The sequence below is a fragment of the Urtica dioica genome, chromosome 5, assembly GCF_054948205.1.
Source record: "Urtica dioica subsp. dioica isolate 48M chromosome 5, U.dioica_male_clone48M_v1_H2, whole genome shotgun sequence".
NCBI lineage: Eukaryota > Viridiplantae > Streptophyta > Magnoliopsida > Rosales > Urticaceae > Urtica > Urtica dioica.
The window spans coordinates 31,108,758-31,133,489 of NC_142760.1; the positions used below are offsets into that span (position 1 = coordinate 31,108,758).

At 38.8% G+C, this 24,732-nt stretch overlaps 1 protein-coding gene across 1 annotated transcript; it reads left to right on the top strand.

The window, feature by feature from the left end:
• The first annotated feature begins 1,820 nt into the window (after positions 1–1,820).
• On the top strand, positions 1,821–2,408 carry LOC149397871 (uncharacterized). Its single transcript, XM_089614374.1, has one exon. It carries the CDS (start codon positions 1,821–1,823, stop codon positions 2,406–2,408), a length of 588 nt encoding a protein of 195 aa, XP_089470500.1.
• The last annotated feature ends 22,324 nt before the right edge of the window (positions 2,409–24,732 follow it).

Below are 24,732 nucleotides of genomic sequence, written 5' to 3' on the forward strand. Positions count from 1 at the left end.
AGAGACTGAAGAAGAAAGGTCCCACATGAGCAGTGTTCTTTATGCAAGCACAACGGGGAGTCTCATGTACTCTATGATTTGCTCAAGACCTGATATAGCATATGTCATAAGTCTTGTGAGCATATTCATGAATGATCCTGGAAAAGCTCATTGGCAAGAGTAAAATGGATCCTCAAATACATCAGAGGCTCGGTGAACACTGGTATTATCTATAGCTGCAATAACTCATCAAAATTCCAAGTTGAGGGTTTTGTGGATTCAGATTATGCAGGAAGCATAGATACCAGAAACTCTCTTATTACAGGTTACTTGTTCACTATTTGTGGTGGAGTAGTGAGCTGGAAGAACTATGATCTACAATCAGTTGTGGCTCTATCTGTAAGGAATTCTTGTCCACGAGAAGATGCTTTTGTAAATTTTCACTGAAATATTAATAAAATAAATTTTTGACATTTATAAATTATTCGAATCGAAATCGTTATTTCTTGTATATTAAGATTTATCAAATATTCATCAACCCATCATCTCCGTATCGAAATGAGTCACATGCACGACATCTGAGCTCGGGCAGTGAACTAAAACTAGTCGATGATTGGTTCATGCCTGGGTAGCTGAATCTGAAATCATATATGTGGAACAGAAGTGAAGGTTGATCACTTAGTGGGAGCATTCTACACTTGTGGTAAGTGTACGAACCAGACAGATCTTGCTTGTAGATGTGTTGTTTAAAGACCGTTACGACGCACTAACCGAGATCACAAATGATGATCACAATGAGAGTTGATCTAAATTATGAAGTGATCATGGACACTGGATTATGTTACCGCACTCTTTGAGTCATTCGCTAAAAGGCCACTATCATGCTTGTTGTTACGTTATATGTTGGCTTTATTTTTTAGTGCAAGTTGTATGGAAAGATGTCGGTCTTCATGCTCCAGCTTCTGGTAAGACATCCTTCCTCCTGTGCGCAGACAGTATTTCTGGCAAGTTTCCGGTTTTGCCAGATTTCCTCGCTGGTGACTTTACTGCGTGATATTCTTGCGAGAATGGGTAAGGAGACCCTAGATACACTTCCAGGTAATTGTACAGCTGCTATAAAAGCCATGCACTACCCCCTTAGCAGTCTTGACGCTTTATCAGAATACTTAGAGCTCCTAGACGTGCAAGGCTAGGAGACCCTAGATACACTTCCAGGTAATTGTACAGCTGCTATAAGAGCGGTGTCATTCACCAAATACTATTCCAGAAAGATTGAGTCTTTGAGTGATTTGGGTTCTGTGTTTACGTGATTGAAGACTCACGTGCGTTTGAAGACTGAAGTCATCCAAGCATAGGCGCTTCCTCGAAGAGTGGAATTGAGGAGGATCTCAAATTCAGGGGGAGTCCCTGGTCTAGGTATTCACTCGTGGTAATAGTCTCTAGGGCGTTGATTTTGTGTTGTAATCATATAAGACCTTGCTTGTACTATTGACTACTATATAGTGAAATACTTTCCACTGACAGAGTGCCCCCAGACGTAGGTGATGTTGCACCAAACTAGGTAACCATATTGTGTTTCGTTTATTTGTCTTACTGTTTGTTGATTATTCATTATCTGTGTTCAAGCAAGTTGTCGGACACATTGTCAATACATTGTGTGCGACATCTTGCCTTTGTGACTAATCAGAATTTCAATTGGTATCAGAGCCAGGTTCATAGATCTTTGGGTGGTTTCCTAGGTATTTTATTCTGTTTATCAGAGATAGATAGTTCCAGAGAAGGAGGGTCTGTCTATGTCCTCCAGTTCTTGCTAGAACCACTATGGTTATTGGAAAGCTAGAATGAGCGCCTTTATGAAATCCCTCGACAACACGACCTGGAAAGCTGTGATCCAAGGTTGGGAAGCTCCCGTAACTGTTGATGATAAAGGGGCAGTGACCGGTCCCAAATCAGAGAAGGACTGGAGTCCTACAGAAGATGAGGCATCCTTGGGTAATTCTCGTGCTCTCAATGCTATCTTTAACGGGGTTGATAAAAATGTTTTCAGGCTTATAAACACCTGCACGAGTGCCAAAGAAGCTTGGGAAATCCTTTCTGTTGCCTATGAGGGAACCACTAAAGTGCGAGAGCAGAAGCTTCAATATATCACTATGAATTTTGAAGCGATCACCATGTTTGAAGATGAATCGGTTGCCGATTTCAATGTGCGTATTCGAGATCTCACTAATGAGTCTTACTCTCTTGGAAAACCTATGACGGATGAAGACCTGGTCAGAAAAACCTTGAGAGCTTTAGGTCTAAGATTCAAGATGAAGATCACTGCCATAGAGGAGGTTCATGACCTTAAGAAGCTGAAGTTTGATGAACTTATGGGATCTCTCATGACTTTCGAGCTATCTCTTCCTAATATCGAGAATAAACACAAATGAGTGGCTCTCAAAAGCTCTATCCTTGATCAGAAGGAGCAGGTATACTCTGACTCGGATAATGAGATTGATTATACTATAGATATGTTGGCCAAAAACTATGGCATGGTTATGAAGATATTCAGCCAGGTGACCGGGAAGAATGTCCTTCAAGATGTCGCAGACAACTTTCAGCAAAAGTTTCAGAAGAATGGAAATTTTCACAGAAATGGCAAAGGTGGTGAACAATCTCACAATACTGCTGGAAAAGGGAGAGGTATACAGTTCCATGAGTATCAAGGTTTTGGGCATATTCAGAAAGAGTCTCCTAACTTCTTAAAGACTTAAAGAAGCAAGAGAAGGGTTACGATGTCACTCTATCTGATGAGGAAGAAAAAGATAGCAACTCTGACCAGATAAGCAATTTTGTTGCTTTCACAACTTCTATTCCTATTCATATCTCTGAATCTTTTAGAGAAGTTGCTGGTTCCTCAAAGAAAATTGTTACTGATGATGAATTTTTTGATGATGCTATGAATGATGCTTATAACGTCTTACATACTAAATGGGTTGAAGAGTCTCAGGTTCTTGACAAGAAAAGTGCTATCATCTTGGCTCTTACTGAAGATAAGACAAGGCTCCTAGAAACCATTGTCGATCTAAAGCGTGAAGTCAACCGCTTAAATGGGGAACTTGACCAGATAACAAAATCTGTCAGGATGTTGTACTCTGGCACCGACAGTCTTGATAAAATTCTCACAGTTGGAAAGCCTGCAAAGAACATGAAGGGGCTTGGGTATACTCACGGTGCTTCCACGTCTCGGACTACTTTTGTCCCTCAAAAGTCTGCTGCCCAGATGCCGCGAAATATGTCTCAGACATCTGGTCGTGACAAGTTCCAGAATCAGCATCAGCAACATCCTTATAGACCAACCAGGTCTCTTGTCAACAGACCTCGTTGGGTCTGCCATCACTGTGGACGTAGGGGTCATATTCGGCCATTTTGCTATCGCCTATATGGGAGGAATCTTCATCGGCATCAATCCTCCCACAGACAAGCTCAACCAAGTTGTTCCCCCCATCTCGTATGGAATGAAGAGTGAAAAATGCGTCCTATCGCGCCAACATTGCTTACACCTCCCAGCGTACCTCCACTGGTAACGATTGGTACTTTGACAGTGGTTGTTCTCGGCACATGACAGGTGTTCAGACATTTTTATCCAACATAAAACCTTACTCTAATTTCCATGTTACTTTTGGTGATGGAGTGAAGGCCAATATTATTGGTAAAGGTCAACTTAATTATCATGGTTTGTCTTGCTTAATAGAGGCTTTGTTTGTTGAAGGCCTCACTGCTAATCTTATTAGCATTAGCCAACTCTGTGACTTGAACTTACGTGTTAATTTTACTCGTGATGAGTGTGTTATGATAAATAAGGAACATGATGAGCTTATGAAAGGAACCAGGACTCCGGACGACTGTTACATGTGGTCCCCGGTCAAAGACTCTCAAGTCACCAAGTGTCTCATGTCCAAGGCAGATGAAGCTAAGCTATGGCATCAAAAACTCGGTCATTTGAATCTCAAAATCATGCACAAGATTGTCTCTGAGAAGGATATTGTCAGGCTCCCTGACCTTAAGATTGTTGAAGGAAAAATCTGTGGTGATTGTCAGATCGGAAAACAGGTCAAGAAGTCACACAAGATGGTGCAACATCTTACCACTTCACGTGTTTTGGAGCTCCTACACATGGATTTGATGGGTCCTATGCAGACTGAAAGTCTCGGTGGAAAGAGATATGTGTTTAACTGTGTCGATGACTTCTCCAGGTACACTTGGGTTGATTTTATTCGTGAGAAATCTGACACTTTTGCTGTGCTTGAAATTTTATGGAAGCAAGTGCAAAGAGAAAAGGGAGAAAGCATAGAAGGAATAGCTCCTGAATCTTCTGCCCCCATCACCCCACAACAAAATGAGATTGTTGAAAGGAAGAATCGCACTCCTCAGGAAATGGCTCGAGTAATGATGCTTGCCAAATACATTCCTCTTCTTTTAAGGGTTGAAACGCTCAACACAGCCTGTCATATTCATAACATAGTTACCATTCGTCTGGGTAATTCTGTAACTCATTATGAGATATGGAGGGGGAGAAAGCCAAACGTCAAGTACTTCCATGTCTTTGGTTCAGTGTGCTACATCCTTGCTGATCGGGATCCTTGTCGTAAGCTTGATCCCAAATGTGATGAAGGTATCTTTATTGGGTATTCCAAAAACAGTCGTGCTTATCGTGTCTTTAACAACCGCACCAAATCTATGATGGAGTCTATAAATGTGGTTGTTAATGACGTTTATGATGATTCTAAAAGTGCTGATGATGAGGATGAAGCTTTACCTAGTAGCACAGATGTCAGGACAGATGATGGTGACACAGTGGACGATATTGTGTCTGAAGATGATTCTCCTCTTGATAAGTCGTTCCCTGACAAGGAAACTGAAGCTTTGCCTCAAAATGGGCTCCTTCTACAAGAACTTAGAAAAATCACCCTGTTAAAGATGATCTTGGTGAATCTGTTGATCAAAGCATGTACATAAGTATTATTGGAAGCCTTTCATATCTCACTGCCAGCCGTCTAGATACTACTTACTTTGTTGGTGTGTATGCTCTGTATCAAGCTAATCCTAAAGTTAGCCATCTCTCTCAGGCTAAGCGCACTATAAGGTACATCTCTGGAACTGCTGACTTTGGGCTCTTATATTCCTTTGATGCTACTTCTACTCTTGTGGGATACTGTGAGACTGACTGGGCAGGAAGTGCAGTTGATAGAAAAAGCATTTCAGAATCTGAATATATTGCAGCTGGCAGCAGCAACACTCTACTCTTGTGGTTGAAACAAATGATTGCTGAGTATGGTGTCGGACTAGATGTCAAGACTTTGTTCTGCAACAACATCAGTGGTATGATTATCTCTAAAAATCAACTACCTGACATTTTTGCTAAGGTTTTGGATGCTGATCTATTTGATGATCTTCGGTCCTCACTTGAGTTGTGTGTTATTGTTCAATATCAATTACGGGGTCTAGGCTAGTATTGTCTTATGAGGGCCCTTGATTATGATAAGGTGTTTTGTACGGATGATTATTATTGGAATTTCTTCTCTTTTTATTCATGGGCCCATTTATCTGGTTGGCTCATTCGACGCGTATACAGGGCTCTTATGCCATTTTGGTTCTTAGTTTGGACTTTGTACTTGCTCTTGCCCAGTTGCTCTCCTTTGCTTGTTTGGGAAATCTCTGTCATTCATTGCCCTAATGTCACTTTGTATACACAACCCTATTGTTGTCAATGGTGCCCACAAGAAGAGTTGTAATCTTTATATTCTACATTTGATGTAATATAGTCTCATGAAGACTCTTACTTGTAATTGCTTATTCATCAATAAAAAGTTGAAACGTTCATTCAATCTTCCTTGTTTGAAGCTTTATGATAAAACCTTAGTCTTTAGTCCATAAACAAACTAAACAACTTACGAAGAGACAAATTTAGATTTGCATGAACAAACTCTTCGTAGTTTGCTTAAAACGATATATTCGCAATCTAAGGGTCAAATGACTATTGACCTCAGTATGATTGTTAGAAGAATCTATGATGTCTGGTTATGAGGCATTGAGAGGTGGAGACTCTATAGTTCTTCTAGGTATCTTCCGAAGGTACTGAATTGACCAGTGCACTTCTAGAGACAAGATAAGAACAAACCATTTAACCTCTTATGTCTCGAAGTCACTACGTATGAATTGCATCGTGCTTACCTTAATCTTGAAATGAGACATGTCATTTCACACCTTAGTATTCTCATTTGAGAAAGTCAGAGTTCGGACTCACTATGTGATTCAGAACAGGGCCTATTGGTGAAGTACTAAGTTGTGAGAATGTCATGAGTAACTTTGTGAAGTTCTCATAGATATGGAATTCATGTACAAGATTGCTGAAATGCAATGTATGTCACCTCATGCTTTGTTCCTTGGAGTGCGAATAAATGAACTGGCCAGTGTCGAAATTGAGTCCTGACTCTTTTGGATGAAACAATGTGACTTGTTAGCTCCTTGTCAATACATTGTTTCTAACTTATTCACAAGCGACAAAGGAGTTGAGGAAATAACAGCTAGAAGGGTAAAATGGTAATTTAGTAAATCCCGACTAGCTGATGACATTCATGAAGGGTAAACATAGATAATATTCAGTGGATCCGCTCATCATAATTAGGTTGAATTCTTGAGTAGAAAATAAATTCATTTGAACCGAGAGATTTTCAGTGTCAACTCTTTAGTGGAGTCAGTTGGCATTAAGCTAAACTTGGAAAAGGTTTGTGAACTTTTGAGTCCAAGTGTTTAGCTCAAGCTTTGTTCATTTTGGTCCATGAGGTCACTGTCACGAATCACATCGAGTAGGAATAGTTAAACTGGAAGCTAAGTCAAAACAAGAACGAAAATTGTCAAAAGGGTATATTTGTCTTTTGAGACATATGATGAAATGAATGTCAATAAATTTTTTTGACAAGGTCATTTGATGACATGCATCACTCGGCCAATACTAGTCTTATTGGGCCATGTGGATTAATTTCATTTCATAAGAATTTTATTGAAAATTCTTAATGGGTCTTTTTTCATGTTCTCATGAACAAATAAAGAAGCTTCTAGAAGCTCCTTTTAGAGGACATGTTGGGCGCCTACTACCCAAGAGATAGAGAGAATATTTTGTGCATAAATGTATCAAGATACTTGCCAAAAGAAAAAGAGGAAACAAATTTGCATGAGGATGCTTTAGGGTAATCGGCCAAGAGAGAGACAAGGCAAGGCAAGGAACAAAAATGGAAACAAATCCAAGCCTTCTAGAAGGCATCCTTGGCCGAGCATCTCAAGTGGGAAAAGAGGTAATTGGCTCATGAATATGTGATATTCTATAGAAGAGGAACTTATAGAAGGTGAGACCTCTCCTATAAATAGGAGCCCCTTTTCTTCACAATTCATTCATCCAACTTTAAGAGATTTGAGAGACTCTCTCTCTAGAACTTTGGCCGAACTCCTCTCTCTCTCTAGTTTATTTTCGATTTTGTTTTGGCACCTAGGTCCTCATTTGACCTAGAGTTTAGCTCTGTGACTTCAAGACTCGTTCTTAAGTCGTAGTGTTTAAAAGTGCTCACTCACTAATTCCTTTTCTCTCGAGTGATTTAGTGATAGAAACTTTCGTGGTTGCTCGAGGTGCCGAGGAAAGAAAGAGGGACGTGCTGCGAGGGGAGACGAGAGTTGCAACTTTCTAAGAGCTTCTCAAAGATCAAGCTTCAAGAAAGGTTAGTAAACTTCTTAGCTCATAATAGTTTTTAATTACGTGTACTTGCTCTTTTGTCTAGGTTAGTAAAAACTGGTTTTACTTGTAAAAGAAATTTTTTAAAAGTCCGCCGCTTACCGAAGCGTTAAATATTTTCTTAAACCCTAGATCGATTCCAACAAATGGTATCAGAGCTATGGTCAAAGATTAGCATGTACATGTATTTAAAATTATGAGCTTGAAAATCGTTTTCGAAAGTTTACAAATTTCGTGACAAGTTAGAATTGTTTTCTTAGATTTTTTTTTAATTTATTGCTCTTGCCTTTAAATTAAAAATCATGTTGATTTTCTATGAGTTTGTGATGTTTTTAAAACACATTAGAATCAGTTCTAACAGTTTTTAATTTTTTATATTGAAAAACGTGTTTTAAAGGTTTGAGAAATTTCGAGTAAATTTTGTGACTAGTTTCCTTGTCTTACTAGTTTCGTTTTTTTTACTTGAATCGTTTTATGCTTGTTGTTATTTCTTTTATGCCTTGTTATTACCTTGCTAATAAAACACAAATAAAAGCTTTAACAACCTTCATAAAACGTTCCGTTACATTCGATTCTTTTTCGCACCTAAAAAAGGACCAAGCTTTAATTATTTCTTTTTCTTCGAGCTGGAGTAAACCCGCATTAAAAGTGGCATACCTCTCTGCTCAGAAATCGAAATTTAATGATTCTTGAATCTAATTAAAGCTCTGTCTGTCCTCTGACCAATGCCACCGGTTTCGGCTCAAAAGGACATCGGAGCCGCCAGATATGGCGATTTTACTCCGCGGTGCGCGGCTGTTCCGAAACTCCAGTTTTTTAGAATTCCGGATTTTCAGCCCCACTACCATGAGTTATAGAACTCTAATGAGAAAATATTCTTGAGAAAAATTGTTTTTTATAAGATTATAAACATGATGTGTAAGATTAAAAGTTTTGATTTTTGAAAGATTAATTGAAATTGAGTTTTTACAAAACTAGTTTGAATTTTGAAAAACCGTTTTCACTTTCAAACTTGAAAATATTTTGTCATCCAAATCAAATAAGTTTTCAAAATGTTTTCAAAACTATATCTATATCACATATGTTCAAAATCTATATGCTCTTGAAAATTTGAGTGGGAGATCTCCTTGTAGACAAGCCGAAAAAATAAAAAGATGTGTAATCTCAAACTTTCAAGTGTTCGAATGAGTTGAAGTTCACACTTCCCTCACGCACTTTCCCGAAATAGAAAATAGGAAAAGATCGAGTATGTACCTTGTGCCTTTATGCACTAATACTGCTCTGAACATGTCGATCTAGGATTCTCTTCTAGTTGTCCGCTCTGTCGTTCTTTAACTAGGAAATCTGTTTCCGAACTTATAAGAGTCGATGAACCAACTCCAAAAACTAAGTGGGAGGGTTATACTTGTTGTTTGTAACCCACGATCCCCAACACTAATGAAAGAAGCAATTAACGTGGGACTTAGAGCCGCTCTTGCGACCCTCACTTAAATGGGAGTACTCCAAGGCGTTATTGCTTCGATCATTGCTCAATGAGCTACGTCCGAGAGTGAGACGATGATGACAAGGCCTTCCCTTGGGGGATTGTTTTTCAAAGTTGATCTTTTGGACTAAGTGGTTGGTTGCACACTTAGGCTCAATCCCTAGTAATCATCCCTTGAGGCTCTGCGAAAGGATGTGAGTGATCAAACTAATTTAAAAGGTGGCTAGTCAAAATAGATGTATTGACATCTTGGCTAAGCATTAATGATGTGTCATTTACTTATAAATGGAGATTTTTTGCGGCCTTCCCTCGAAGGAGTAAATTATCGTTTGGTTTATAACACCTTTGGATTTTATAAAGTCTTAAACAAACCTAAATCCTAAACCAAAGACTAATCATAAACTTGTTTCAACTTTTATAGGCAATATGTCTCCAAACTCTCTCTCTTTCATCCTTTACTCGAACAAACTCGAAAACGAAAACTACGTAGATTCGAAACATAACCTCGACATAATCCTTACCAAGCACAAATGGGTACTCACCACCCCGTGTCCTCCTCTGACGAATAATGATTCAACTCAAGAGGACAAGGACGCCTTGACGGCCTGGCTCTGCTCCGATGAGATTGTGAGGTGCTATATCTTAGCATCAATGAACAATGTGTTGCAACAACAACATCGTGACATCGAGACTGCCGTCGACATGCTCACCAATCTCCATGAGATGTTTGGAGGGCAAATGCGTTAAGCAAGGCAAAAAGCAGTCCGACAATTTATGAACTGTCACATGAAGGCTAGGACTCCTGTTGGAGACTTTATGATATTCATCATTAGTCATCTGAGTAAAATGGAAATCCTAGGATCTGAGATTGATGGGAAGAATGTCATAGATGTGATCTTAGAAACTCTCCCCGCATCTCTTGATACCTCCAAGATGGACTACTCCATTAACAAGCTAGAGTACACTGTTACCAAGCTTATGGAGGAACTTCACACTGCTGTAGGTCTCACTAAGAGAAAGAGGAATCAAGGAGAGGCACATGCTACTGAGCAAAAAGCCTCCGCCTCTGGAACTGTGAAGAGACCTTACAAGACCGATAAAAAGAACTGTCCTGCCTATCTCAAAGCAAAGGAACATAGTATTGTACTAGTTATCGAAGCATGCTTAGTAGCTGATAATGTATCAACATGGATTCTTGACTCCGCTGCTACTAACCATATTTGTTGTTCCTTGAATGGTTTCAAGAAAACCAAAAGCTTAGAGGAAGGCGAGTTCTGTTTCAAATGGGGTGATGGGAGCCTGGTGTCTGCGAAGGCTGTGGGATCCGTGACGCTGCCTTTTGAAGACCGCACTTTAAACTTGAATAATGTTTATTTTGTTCCTACCTTTGGGAAGAACTTAATATCCGTTGCTCGTCTTCTTGAGCAAGATTATTGTTTAAAGTTCATTAAGAATGGAATTCGTATTTCGTTTCCTGATAATTCTTTTGTCACTGATGCATGTATGAAGAATGCTCTTTTTTACATCTATCCCACTCAACCTTCTCTTTTAGACACCGAAATAGATAATGATCTAATTAGGGAGCCAAAAAGGATCAAACTTTCTGAATCCTCCGATCTAACAAAATCAACATACCTATGGCACTTAAGACTTGGTCATATCAGTCTAGATAGGATTAAGAGACTTGTGAGGGATGGTCCACTCCAAGCCTCTGCAATAGGTTCACTGCCTACTTGTGAATCCTGCATAGAAGGAAAAATGACTAAGCGACCTTTCTCCAATAAGGGTCGAAGAGCCACTGAGTTGCTGGAACTAGTACATTCTGATGTATGTGGTCCGCTCAACCAACAGGCACGTGGAGGATACGAATACTTCGTTACCTTCACCGATGATTACTCACGATATGGGTTTGTCTATTTGCTCAAACACAAATCCGAGACCTTTAACGTATTTAAGGTCTTTAGGGCTTTAGTGGAAAAGCAAACTGGCAAAGTGATCAAAACCCTTCGATCTGATCGAGGTGGTGAGTATATGTCTGGAGTGTTCGATGACTTTCTTAAAGAAGAAGGTATCGCTTCTCAGCTTACCGCACCTGGCACACCTAAACAAAACGGAGTGTCAGAGAGAAGAAACCGAACTCTTATGGAGATGGTTAGATCAATGATGAGTTACTCATCACTCCCTCTTTCCTTTTGGGGATATGCCCTCGAAACTGCCGCTTACATTCTGAACCAAGTTCCATCTAAAACGGTTCCTGGTACTCCTTATGATGGACTGACCGTAAAGTGAATTTTGGCCGCATCAGAATTTGGGGTTGCCCTGCACACGTGCTAAGGCAAAAGACTAGCAAGTTGGCTAGTAGGTCAGAATTGTTCTTGTTTGTGGGATATCCAAAGGAAACCAAGGGTTTCATCTTCTATAGTCCCGAGGACGATAAGACTTTCGTTAGCACGAATGCTCGTTTCTTTGAGGAGGACTTTATGAAAGATGCAAAACCTAGAAGCAAAATTGTGCTTAAAGAAAAGTTGGGTGAGGAAGCTTCTACCTCATCTGTAAGAACTGTTCTTACCCCAATTGAAACACAACCTAACTCATCAGAATCTCGTCAAGTAGTACTTAGACGTAGTGGGAGGGCTACTCAAAAGCCTGACAGGTACATGTCTTATGGAGACTCTCTTGTAGCCGTCTCTGACATGGATGATCCTGTTTCCTATAGCCAAGCGATGGCTTGTTCTGAATCAAACCTTTTGCTTGACGCCATGAAAGTTGAAATGCACTCGATGTATGTCAACAAAGTCGGGAAACTTGTAGACCTTCCTGAAGGGATTAAACCCGTAGGGTGTAAGTGGATATACAAGAAGAAAATGGGTCCTGATGGGAACGTCGAGACGTTCAAAGCACGACTTGTGGCGAAGGGTTATACCCAACAAGAAGGGATTGACTATGAAGAAACCTTCTCGCCAGTCGCGATGCTTAAATCCATCCGCATACTCCTATCCATAGCTGCAGCTCTCGACTATTAGATTTGGCAAATGGATGTCAAGACAGCCTTTCTGAATGGCAATCTTGACGAGCGCATTTACATGGCTCAACCAGACAGTTTCGTGGAAGAAGGTCAAGAGACCAAGGTTTGTGAGTTGCTTAAGTCCATTTATTGATTAAAGCAAGCATCTAGGTCATGGAATATTAGATTCAATGAAACTGTAAAGAGCTTTGGCTTTGAACAGTCGATAGATGAGCCTTGTGTTTACAAGTTAATACACGAAGGCAATGTTGTGTTTCTGGTGCTATATGTCGATGATATACTACTCATTGGTAATGACGTGGGTAAGTTATCTGAGGTTAAGGTCTGGCTGGCAAAACAATTCGATATGAAGGATCTAGGAGAAGCCGCGTACATTCTGGGGATCCAAATCTTTCGAGATAGGAAAAACCGGACCCTGTCGCTCTCTCAAGCATCTTATATTGATAAGGTAATGAATCGCTTCTCGATGCAAGACTCCAAGAAGGGCCAAACACCCTTTAGGCATGGAGTTTCACTCTCTAAGGACCATTCTCCCAAGACTGCACAAGAGATTGAAGACATGAGGAAAATTCCTTACGCCTCTGCCGTAGGAAGCCTCATGTATGCTATGCTTTGCACTAGACCTGACATCTGTTTCGCCGTTGGCGTAGTTAGCCGTTTCCAATCCAACCCTGGACCCGAGCACTGGATTGCTGTTAATCATGTTCTTAAGTATCTTCGAAGAACTAGGAACTTGATGCTTACATACTCAGGTACTGACCTGACTATGACGGGATATACCGACTCCGATTTTCAAGCGGATAAGGATTCCAGGAAATCCACTTCGGGATCTGTGTTCATCCTTAATGGTGGAGCTGTTGTGTAGAGGAGTATTAAGCAATCTTGCATTGCTGACTCCACAATGGAAGCAGAATATGTGGCTGCTTGTGAAACATCCAAAGAGGCTGTATGGCTTAGAAAATTCCTTAAGTATTTGGAAGTTATTCCAAACGTCGACGAGCCCACGACCCTTTATTGTGATAATAGTAGGGCTGTCGCTAACTCAAAGGAACCTCGAAGCCATAAGCGCTCTAAACATATTGAGAGGAAATACCATTTGATTCGAGAGATCGCGCAACGCGGAGACGTGGAGGTGAAGTAGATCTCTGGCAGATCTATTCACCAAGGCCCTAGCGAACATGGTCTTCGACCAACTTCGAGAGGGATTAGGCATGTAGGACTACTCACATCTTCTTTGAGTCAAGTGGGAGTTTGTTGTCAATGGTGCCCACAAGAAGAGTAGTAGTGTCTATTTATGTACATTTGATGTCATATAGTCTTACGAAGACTCTTGCTTGTAATTGCTTATTCATTAATAATAAAGTTGAAACGTTCATTCATTCTTTCTTTGTTTGAAGCTTTATGATAAAACCTTGGTCTTTTAGTCCATAAACAAACTTAACAACTTACGAAGAGACAAATGTAGATTTGCATGAACAAACTCTTCGTAGTTTGCTTAAAACGATATATTCGCAATCTTAGGGTCAAAGGACTATTGACCTCAGTACGATTGTTATAAGAATCTATGATGTCTGGTTATGAGGCATTGAGAGTTGGAGACTCTATAGTTCTTCTAGGTATCTTTCGAAGGTACTGAATTGACCAGTGCACTTCTAGAGACAAGATAAGAACAAACCATTTAACCTCTTATGTCTCGAAGTCACTATGTATGAATTGCATCATGCTTACCTTAATCCTGAAATGAGACAAATGCCATTTCACAGCTTAGTATTCTCATTTGAGAAAGTCAGAGTTCGGACTCACTATGTGATTCCGAACAGGGCCTATTGGTGAAGTACTAAGTTGTGAGAATGTCATGAGTAACTTTGTGAAGTTCTCATAGATATGGAATTCATGTACAAGATTGCTGAAATGCAATGTATGTCACCTCATGCTTTGTTCCTTGGAGTGTGAATAAATGAACTGGCCAGTGTCCAACTTGAGTCCTGACTCTTTTGGATGAAACAATGTGACTTGTTAGCTCCTCGTCAATACATTGTTTCTAACTTATTCACAAGCGACAAATGAGTTTAGGAAATAACAGCTAGAAGGGTAAAATGGTAATTTAGTAAATCCCGACTAGCTGATGACATTCATGAAGGGTAAACATAGATAATATTCAGTGGATCCGCTCATCATAATTAGGTTGAATTCTTGAGTAGAAAATAAATTCATTTGAACCGAGAGATTTTCAGTGTCAACTCTTTAGTGGAGTCAGTTGGCATTAAGCTAAACTTGGAAAAGGTTTGTGAACTTTTGAGTCCAAGTGTTTAGCTCAAGCTTTGTTCATTTGGGTCCATGAGGTCACTGTCACGAATCACATCGAGTAGGAATAGTTAAACTGGAAGCTAAGTCAAAACAAGAACGAAAATAGTCAAAAGGGTATTTTTGTCTTTTGAGACAAAGGATGAAATGAATGTCAATAAATTTTTTGACAAGTTCATTTGATGACTTAATGTCACTCGGCCATGACTTGATCATTGGGCCTTGTGAATTAATTTCATTTCATAAGAATTTTATTGAAAATTCTTAATGGGCCTTTCACATGTTGTCATGAACAAATGAAGAAGCTTTTAGAAGCTCCTTCTAGATGTGAAATGGGCGCCCAAATACCCAAGAGAAAGAGAGATTATTTTGTGCATAAATGTATCAAGATACTTGCCAAAAGAAAAAGAGGAAACAAATTTCCTCTATGAGGAAAGCATAAGTTCGGCCAACACAAGGGAAAGAGAGAGACAAACTAAATGAGGAAACAAATCCAAGGCTTATTGAAGCACATGTTGGACGTGCAAAGCAAGGGAAAAATAGGAAATAAGATTTCCTCATAAAGGCTTGGAAAATAAGAGGAAACTACTTCTTTCCAAGGCCAACCCTTCTCCTATAAATAGGACCCTCATTCCTCTCATTCTATTCCATTCCACACAAGTTAGAGATTGAGAGAATCTCTCTCTAGACATTGTGGCCGAACTCCTCTCTCTCTCTAGTTTATTTTCAATTTTTTGTCTTGGCACCTAGGTCCTCATTTGACCTAGTGTTTAGCTCTGCGACTTCAAGACTCGTTCTTAAGTCGTAGTGTTTAAAAGTGCCCACTCACTAATTCCTTTATTTCGAGTGATTTAGTGATAGAAACTTTCGTGGTTGCTCGAGGTGCCGAGGAAAGAAAGAGAAACGTGCTGCGAGGGGAGACGAGCGTTGCAAACTTTCCAAAAGCTTCTTCAAAGTTCAAGCTTCAAGAAAGGTTAGTAAACTTCTATACTCATAATGGTTTTTAATTACGTGTACTTGCTCTTTTGTCTAGGTTAGTAAAAACTGGTTTTACTTGTAAAAGAAATTTTTTAAAATTCCGCCGCTTACCGAAGCGTTAATTATTTTCTTAAACCCTAGATCGATTCCAACAAATGGTATCAGAGCTATGGTCAAAGATTAGCATGTACATGTATTTAAAATTATGAGCTTGAAAATCGTTTTCGAAAGTTAACTAATTTTGTGAAAAGTTAGAATTGTGATCTTAGATTTTTTTTAATTTATTGCTCTTGCCTTTAAATTAAATATCATGTTGATTTTCTATGAGTTTGGGATGTTTTTAAAACACATTAGAATCAGTTCTAAAAGTTTTTAATTTTTTATATTGAAAAACGTGTTTTAAAGGTTTGAGAAATTTCGAGTAAAATTTTGTGACTAGTTTCCTTGTCTTACTAGTTTCTTATTTTTACTTGAATCGTTTTATGCTTGTTGTTATTTCTTTTATGCCTTGTTATTACCTTGCTGATAAAACACAAATAAAAGCTTTAACAACCTTCATAAAACGTTCTGTTACACTCGATTCTTTTTCGCACCTAAAAAGGACCAAGCTTTAATTATTTCTTTTTCTTCGAGCTGGAGTAAACCCGCATTAAAAGTGGCATAACTCTCTTATCTGAAATTGGAATTTAATGATTCTTGAATCAAATTAAAGCTCTGTCTGTCCTCTTTCCAATGCCACCGGTTTCGGCTCAAAAGGACATCGGAGCCGCCAGATATGGTGATTTTACTCCGAGGTGCGCGGCTGTACTGAAACTCCAGTTTTTTAGAAATCCGGATTTTTAAACCCCACTACCATGAGTTATAGAACTCTAATGAGAAAATTTTCTTGAGCAAAAATGTTTTTCATATGATTATAAACATGATGTGTAAGATTAAAATGTTTTGATTTTTGAAAAGTTTAATTGAAATTGAGTTTTTACAAAACTAGTTTGAATTTTGAAAAACCGTTTTCACTTTCAAACTTGAAAATATTTTGTCATCCAAATCAAATAAGTTTTCAAAATGTTTTCAAAACTATATCTATATCACATATGTTCAAAATCTATATGCTCTTGAAAATTTGAGTGGGAGGTCTCTTTGTAGACAAGCCGAAAAATAAAAAGATGTGTAATCTCAAACTTTCAAGTGTTCGAGTGAGTTGAAGTTCACACTTCCCTCACGCACTTTCCCGAAATAGAAAATAGGAAAAGATCGAGTATGTACCTTGTGCCTTTATGCACTAATACTGCTCTGAACATGTCGATCTAGGATTCTCTTCTAGTTGTCCGCTATGTCGCTCTCTAACTAGGAAATCTGTTTCCGAACTTATAAGAGTCGATGAACCAACTCCAAAAACTAAGTGGGAGGGTTATACTTGTTGTTTGTAACCCACGATCCCCAACACTAATGAAAGAAGCAATTAACGTGGGACTAAGAGCCGCTCTTGCGACCCTCACTTAAATGGGAGTACTCCAAGGCGTTATTGCTTCGATCATTGCTCAATGAGCTACGTCCGAGAGTGAGACGATGATGGCAAGGCCTCCCCTTGGGGGATTGTTTTTCAAAGTTGATCTTTTGGACTAAGTGGTTGGTTGCACACTTAGGCTCAATCCCTAGTAATCCTCCCTTGAGGCTCTGCGAAAGGATGTGAGTGATCAAACTAATTTAAAAGGTGGCTAGTCAAAATAGATGTATTGACATCTTGGCTAAGCATTAATGATGTGTCATTTACTTATAAATGGAGATTTTTTGCGGCCTTCCCTCGAAGGAGTAAATTATCGTTTGGTTTATAACACCTTTGGATTTTATAAAGTCTTAAACAAACCTAAATCCTAAACCAAAGACTAATCATAAACTTGTTTCAACTTTTATAGGCAATATGTCTCCAAACTCTCTCTCTTTCATCCTTTACTCGAACAAACTCGAAAACGAAAACTACGTAGATTCGAAACATAACCTCGACATAATCCTTACCAAGCACAAATGGGTACTCACCACCCCGTGTCCTCCTCTGACGAATAATGATTCAACTCAAGAGGACAAGGACGCCTTGACGGCCTGGCTCTGCTCCGATGAGATTGTGAGGTGCTATATCTTAGCATCAATGAACAATGTGTTGCAACAACAACATCGTGACATCGAGACTGCCGTCGACATGCTCACCAATCTCCATGAGATGTTTGGAGGGCAAATGCGTTAAGCAAGGCAAAAAGCAGTCCGACAATTTATGAACTGTCACATGAAGGCTAGGACTCCTGTTGGAGACTTTATGATATTCATCATTAGTCATCTGAGTAAAATGGAAATCCTAGGATCTGAGATTGATGGGAAGAATGTCATAGATGTGATCTTAGAAACTCTCCCCGCATCTCTTGATACCTCCAAGATGGACTACTCCATTAACAAGCTAGAGTACACTGTTACCAAGCTTATGGAGGAACTTCACACTGCTGTAGGTCTCACTAAGAGAAAGAGGAATCAAGGAGAGGCACATGCTACTGAGCAAAAAGCCTCCGCCTCTGGAACTGTGAAGAGACCTTACAAGGCCGATAAAAAGAACTGTCCTGCCTATCTCAAAGCAAAGGAACATAGTATTGTACTAGTTATCGAAGCATGCTTAGTAGCTGATAATGTATCAACGTGGATTCTTGACTCCGCTGCTACTAACCATATTTGTTGTTCCTTGAATGGTTTCAAGAAAACCAAAAGCTTAGAGGAAGGCGAGTTCTGTTTCAAATGGGGTGATGGGAGCCTGGTGTCTGCGAAGGCTGTGGGATCCGTGACGCTGCCTTTTGAAGACCGCACTTTAAACTTGAATAATGTTTATTTTGTTCCTACCTTTGGGAAGAACTTAATATCCGTTGCTCGTCTTCTTGAGCAAGATTATTGTTTAAAGTTCATTAAGAATGGAATTCGTATTTCGTTTCCTGATAATTCTTTTGTCACTGATGCATGTATGAAGAATGCTCTTTTTTACATCTATCCCACTCAACCTTCTCTTTTAGACACCGAAATAGAATGATCTAATTAGGGAGCCAAAAAGGATCAAACTTTCTGAATCCTCCGATCTAACAAAATCAACATACCTATGGCACTTAAGACTTGGTCATATCAGTCTAGATAGGATTAAGAGACTTGTGAGGGATGGTCCACTCCAAGCCTCTGCAATAGGTTCACTGCCTACTTGTGAATCCTGCATAGAAGGAAAACTGACTAAGCGACCTTTCTCCGATAAGGGTCGAAGAGCCACTGAGTTGCTGGAACTAGTACATTCTGATGTATGTGGTCCGCTCAACCAACAGGCACGTGGAGGATACGAATACTTCGTTACCTTCACCGATGACTTTCTTAAAGAAGAAGGTATCGCTTCTCAGCTTACCGCACCTGGCACACCTAAACAAAACGGAGTGTCAGAGAGAAGAAACCGAACTCTTATGGAGATGGTTAGATCAATGATGAGTTACTCATCACTCCCTCTTTCCTTTTGGGGATATGCCCTCGAAACAGCCGCTTACATTCTGAACCAAGTTCCGTCTAAAACGGTTCCTGGTACTCCTTATGATGGACTGGCCGTAAAGTGAATCTTGGCCGCATCAGAATTTGGGGTTGCCCTGCACACGTGCTAAGGCGAAAGACTAGCAAGTTGGTGTTGTCAATGGTGCCCACAAGAAGAGTTGTAGTCTTTATTTTGTACATTTGATGTAATAAAGTCTCACGAAGACTCTTGCTTGTAATTGCCTATCTATTCATTAATAAAGTTGAAACGTTCATTCATTCTTTCTTTGTTTGAAGCTTTATGATAAAACCTTAGTCTTTTAGTCCATAAACAAACTTAACAACTTACGAAGAGACAAATGTAGATTTGCATGAACAAACTCTTCGTAGTTTGCTTAAAACGATATATTCGCAATCTTAGGGTCAAAGGACTATTGACCTCAGTATGATTGTTAGAAGAATCTATGATGTCTGGTTATGAGGCATTGAGAGTTGGGGACTCTATAGTTCTTCTAGGTATCTTCCGAAGGTACTGAATTGACCAGTGCACTTCTAGAGACAATATAAGAACAAACCATTTAACCTCTTATGTCTCGAAGTCACTATGTATGAATTGCATCATGCTTACCTTAATCCTGAAATGAGACATGCCATTTCACACCTTAGTATTCTCATTTGAGAAAGTCAAAGTTCGGACTCACTATGTGATTCCGAACAAGGCCTATTGGTGAAGTACTAAGTTGTGAGTCTGTCATGAGTAACTTTGTGAAGTTCTCATAGATATGGAATTCATGTACAAGATTGCTGAAATGCAATGTATGTCACCTCATGCTTTGTTCCTTGGAGTGTGAATAAATGAACTGGCCAGTGTCCAAATTGAGTCCTGACTCTTTTGGATGAAACAATGTGACTTGTTAGCTCCTCGTCAATACATTGTTTCTAACTTATTCACAAGCGACAAAGGAGTTGAGGAAATAACAGCTAGAAGGGTAAAATGGTAATTTAGTAAATCCCGACTAGCTGATGACATTCATGAAGGGTAAACATAGATAATATTCAGTTGATCCGCTCATCATAATTAGGTCGAATTCTTGAGTAGAAAATAAATTCATTTGAACCGAGAGATTTTCAGTGTCAGCTCTTTAGTGGAGTCAGTTGGCATTAAGCTAAACTTGGAAAAGGTTTGTGAACTTTTGAGTCCAAGTGTTTAGCTCAAGCTTTGTTCACTTGGGTCCATGAGGTCACTGTCACGAATCACATCGATAGGAATAGTTAAACTGGAAGCTAAGTCAAAACAAGAACGAAAATAGTTAAAAGGGTATTTTTGTCTTTTGAGATAAAGGATGAAATGAATGTCAATAAATTTTTTGACAAGTTCATTTGATGACTTAATGTCACTCGGCCATGACTTGATCATTGGGCCTTGTGAATTAATTTCATTTCATAAGAATTTTATTGAAAATTCTAAATGGGCCTTTTCTTATGTTGTCATGAACAAGTGAAGAAAATTCTAGAAGCCTTTTTCTAGACATAATAGGCGCCCACTACCCAAAGAGGAAGGGAAATTATTTTGTGTATAAATGTATTTAGATACTTGCCAAAAGAAAAAGAGGAAACAAATTTGCATAAGGATGCACAAGGTATTTCGGCCAAGAGAGCAATAGGCAAGCCAAGGAACAAAAAAGGAAACAAATCCTAGCCTTCTAGAAGGCTGCCTTGGGCGCCCAAATGGAATAAGAAATAAGGGTTATTTTGCTCATGAATATGTGATATTCTATAGAAGAGGAAACTACCTTATTGAAGGTAAGACCTCTCCTATAAATAGGAGCCTCATTCTTCTCATTCCATTCATTCCACACAAGTTAGAGATTGAGAGACTCTCTCTCTAGACATTGTGGCCGAAAATCCTCTCTCCCTCTCTCTAGTTTATTTTCGATTTTTTCTTGTCTTGGCACCTAGGTCCTCACTCAACCTAGTGTTTAGCTCTGCGACTTCGAGACTCGTTCTTAAGTCGTAGTGTTTAAAAGTGCCCACTCACTGATTCCTTCTTTTCGAGTGATTTAGTGATAGAAACTTTCGTGGTTGCTCGAGGTGCCGAAGAAAGAAAGAGAGACGTGCTGTGAGGGGAGACGAGCGTTGCAAACTTTCCAAAAGCTTCTTCAAAGTTCAAGCTTCAAGAAAGGTTAGTAAACTCTTAGCTCATATTTATTTTTAATTACATGTACTTGCTTCTTTGTCTAGGTTAGTAAAAACTGTTTTTACTTGAAAAGAAATTTTTTAAAATTCCGCCGCTTCCCGAAGCGTTTAATCTTTCTCTTAAACCCTAGATCAATTCCAACAGTTGGCTAGTAGGTCAGAATTGTTCTTGTTTGTGGGATATCCAAAGGAAACCAAGGGTTTCATCTTCTATAGTCCCGAGGACGATAAGACTTTCGTTAGCACGAATGCTCGTTTCTTTGAGGAGGACTTTATGAAAGATGCAAAACCTAGAAGCAAAATTGTGCTTGAAGAAAAGTTGGGTGAGAAGCTTCTACCTCATCTGTAAGAACTGTTCTTACCCCAACTGAAACACAACCTAACTCATCAGAATCTCGTCAAGTAGTACTTAGACATAGTGGGAGGGCTACTCAAAAGCCTGACAGGTACATGTCTTATGGAGACTCTCTTGTAGCCGTCTCTGACATGGATGATCCTGTTTCCTATAGCCAAGCGATGGCTTGTTCTGAATCAAACCTTTTGCTTGACGCCATGAAAGTTGAAATGCACTCGATGTATGTCAACAAAGTCGGGAAACTTGTAGACCTTCCTGAAGGGATTAAACCCGTAGGGTGTAAGTGGATATACAAGAAGAAAAGGGGTCCTGATGGGAACGTCGAGACATTCAAAGCACGACTTGTGGCAAAGGGTTATACCCAACAAGAAGGGATTGACTATGAAGATGTCGGTCTTCATGCTCTAGCTTCTAGTAAGACATCATTCCTCTTGTGCGCAGACAGTATTTCTTGCAAGTTTTCGGTTTTTCCAGATTGCCTCGCTGGTGACTTTACTGTGTGATATTCTTGCGAGAATGGGTAAGGAAACCCTAGATACACTTCCAGGTAATTGTATAGCTGCTATAAAAGCCCCGCGCTACCCCATTAGCAGTCTTGACGCTTTATCAAAATACTTAGAGCTCCTAGACGTGCAAGACCGGCGGATTGGGAGGCTTTGTGTTTTGATAAGAGCGGTGTCATTCACCAAATACTATTCCAGAAAGATTGAGTGTTTGAGTGATTTGGGTTATGTACTATTGACTACTATATAGTGAAATCCTTTCCACTGGCAGAGTGCCCCCAGACGTAGGTGATGTTGCACCGAACTGGGTAACCATATTGTGTGTCGTTTATTTGTCGCACTGTTTGTTGATTATCCATTTTGTGTTCAATCAAGTTGTCGGACACATTGTCAAAACATTGTGTGCAACATCTTGCCTTTGTGACTAAACAGAATTTCAATGCTAGTTACAGCTTATGTCTTGAGAGCATTGCGGAACATGGTTCGAGTAGGAAATGATTTACAGATATGGAATCTAGCCTTCCTGAAAGATGGTAAATGCTCTCTCACCTAAGGGTTGATTCCAAAATCGATAGATTGCGCGCACTTCCGAAGTTTGTACGTTCAGAATAATCTTTCGCTGGGGAAGCAACAATGCTTAGGGCTTATAGGTGTCAAGAAAAGTATAACGGAATAATTGACTTTTCTCGACACGAGTTGAACCTGGAGGATCTTGATCACGAACTGACTATATCAGTGGACACTTGTCACGATGAGTAAATATAATTCTAGTACCAAGGAGGATTCAGTCTTGGCTTGCAAGGTGGAGTCTGACCAAGATTATAAAAATTGATGCATAAAAGAGAAAGAACTTTTTTTGTCTTTTTATCGGATTTGTTAATCTTCTAATACTAGGTCCATAGTCTCCGATTCGGCTTTGATAAAGGCGGATAAGAACTTTCAAATAATAATGTTTTCATTATTATAATCTCACTAGCTGTAATTGTGATTGACAACATCAATTCTGAAATTGAGTATTTGCATAATTAAATAATTATTTATGGTATTATTAATTATTTATTATTTAATCAAGTATATAATTAATCAATTACTTATTTGTTTATTGTTGGACCAAGTAAATAAATAATTAATTGAGTTTTAAGCAATTGAGGCTTGTACATGAGGTGCACGAATTTTTCAGGATCCCGGCACAAGATTTACGCGAAATCCTCCTTGGCCGAGAGGTAGAAATTCGTACATGCCATTATTGGTAGTTACCAATATTTTCTCTTTAGTTTAAATAAAGGAGAGAGAAAAATATTTAAAAGAAAATAAGATATGGTCATTTATTCTCTCTCATGAATATTAGGAGAGAATAATATTTAAAGGAAATAAGATATTGTCATTTATTCTCTCTCATGAATATTATGAGAAAATAATATTTAAAAGTAAATAAGATATTGTCCTTTATTTTCTCTCATGAATATTAGAAGAGAATAATATTAAATGAAAATAAGATATTGTCCTTTATTCTCTCCCATGAATATTAATGAGAGAATAATATTTAAAAGGAAATAAGATATTTTCTTTATACTCTCATTAATAAATATTCTCTATCTAAACAAGAAATAAAATCTCATAGATATTTATCTGATGACTAAGAGAGAAAGTATGATTCATGAGATAAGATCCAATGGCCAAGCTTAGATTCACTAGTGTGAACATAATAAAAACGAAACAAAATATTTTTGAAACTACAAAAAAATATATTTTTTCCACTACTATAAATAGGGGTTCGTGAGAAGGCAACATACACACTTTTGTGCATTAGAAATTTCGACCAAGAGAGCCTCTCCCTCTTTCTCTCGGCCGACTCTCCATCTCCCCCTCTTGGAAGTCTGTGATTCCAATCCTACAAACACGGTGCGATCTAAACACTTCATTGTAGATCGTTGTGAGGTAAATATTGTGCCCACTCATCTTTCTTATTCGTCTCGGAGATTACGTTTGGAAGATTACAGTGTTATCACAGATGAGTTCAGAGTATCGAATAGCCAAAACCTTGAAGATAGTCTTTTAAGACTGAAGACAAAGGAGTCAAAGCTTGAAGATTCAATAGCTGATCCAAAACATGTAAGTATTACTAAATTTCTGGACCTAGCTCGTATTGGTTGCTTGACATTGCTTTCATGAATAATTAATAAGTAAATCTAGATCTTGTTAGATAACCATAATATTAATTAGCTCTTGTTAGTGTAATTAATCTTTTCCGCACTTAATGTGATTATCAAGGTGCATTAATCACCAACAAGTGGTATCGGAGCTATTGATTTACGTTATTAATTGATTCATTCATGTGATTAATTTCAATGGTTTGAATGAAAAATATTTAGATTATGTGTTTCATTCAATTCTATATATGATTATGTAAATTGTTATTCGGGGTTGATCGTAGAATATTTGATTCTCGTTTTTCTAGATTTTATGTTAAACCTGAAATTCAAAGGGTATAGGTTTTTTTTTTGTAAAGTTTATTATTATTATTGTAATCCGACGAGCGACGTTCTTGATCAAAACGATCGGTGAGAGATGGACTCACAACGAGGAGAAGTGAAGGACCAAAGGAGGGCC

Bases quoted from the DNA above. Each gene is read 5' to 3' on its own strand.
- LOC149397871 (XM_089614374.1), top strand. From the start codon at position 1,821: ATGAGCGCCTTTATGAAATCCCTCGACAACACGACCTGGAAAGCTGTG.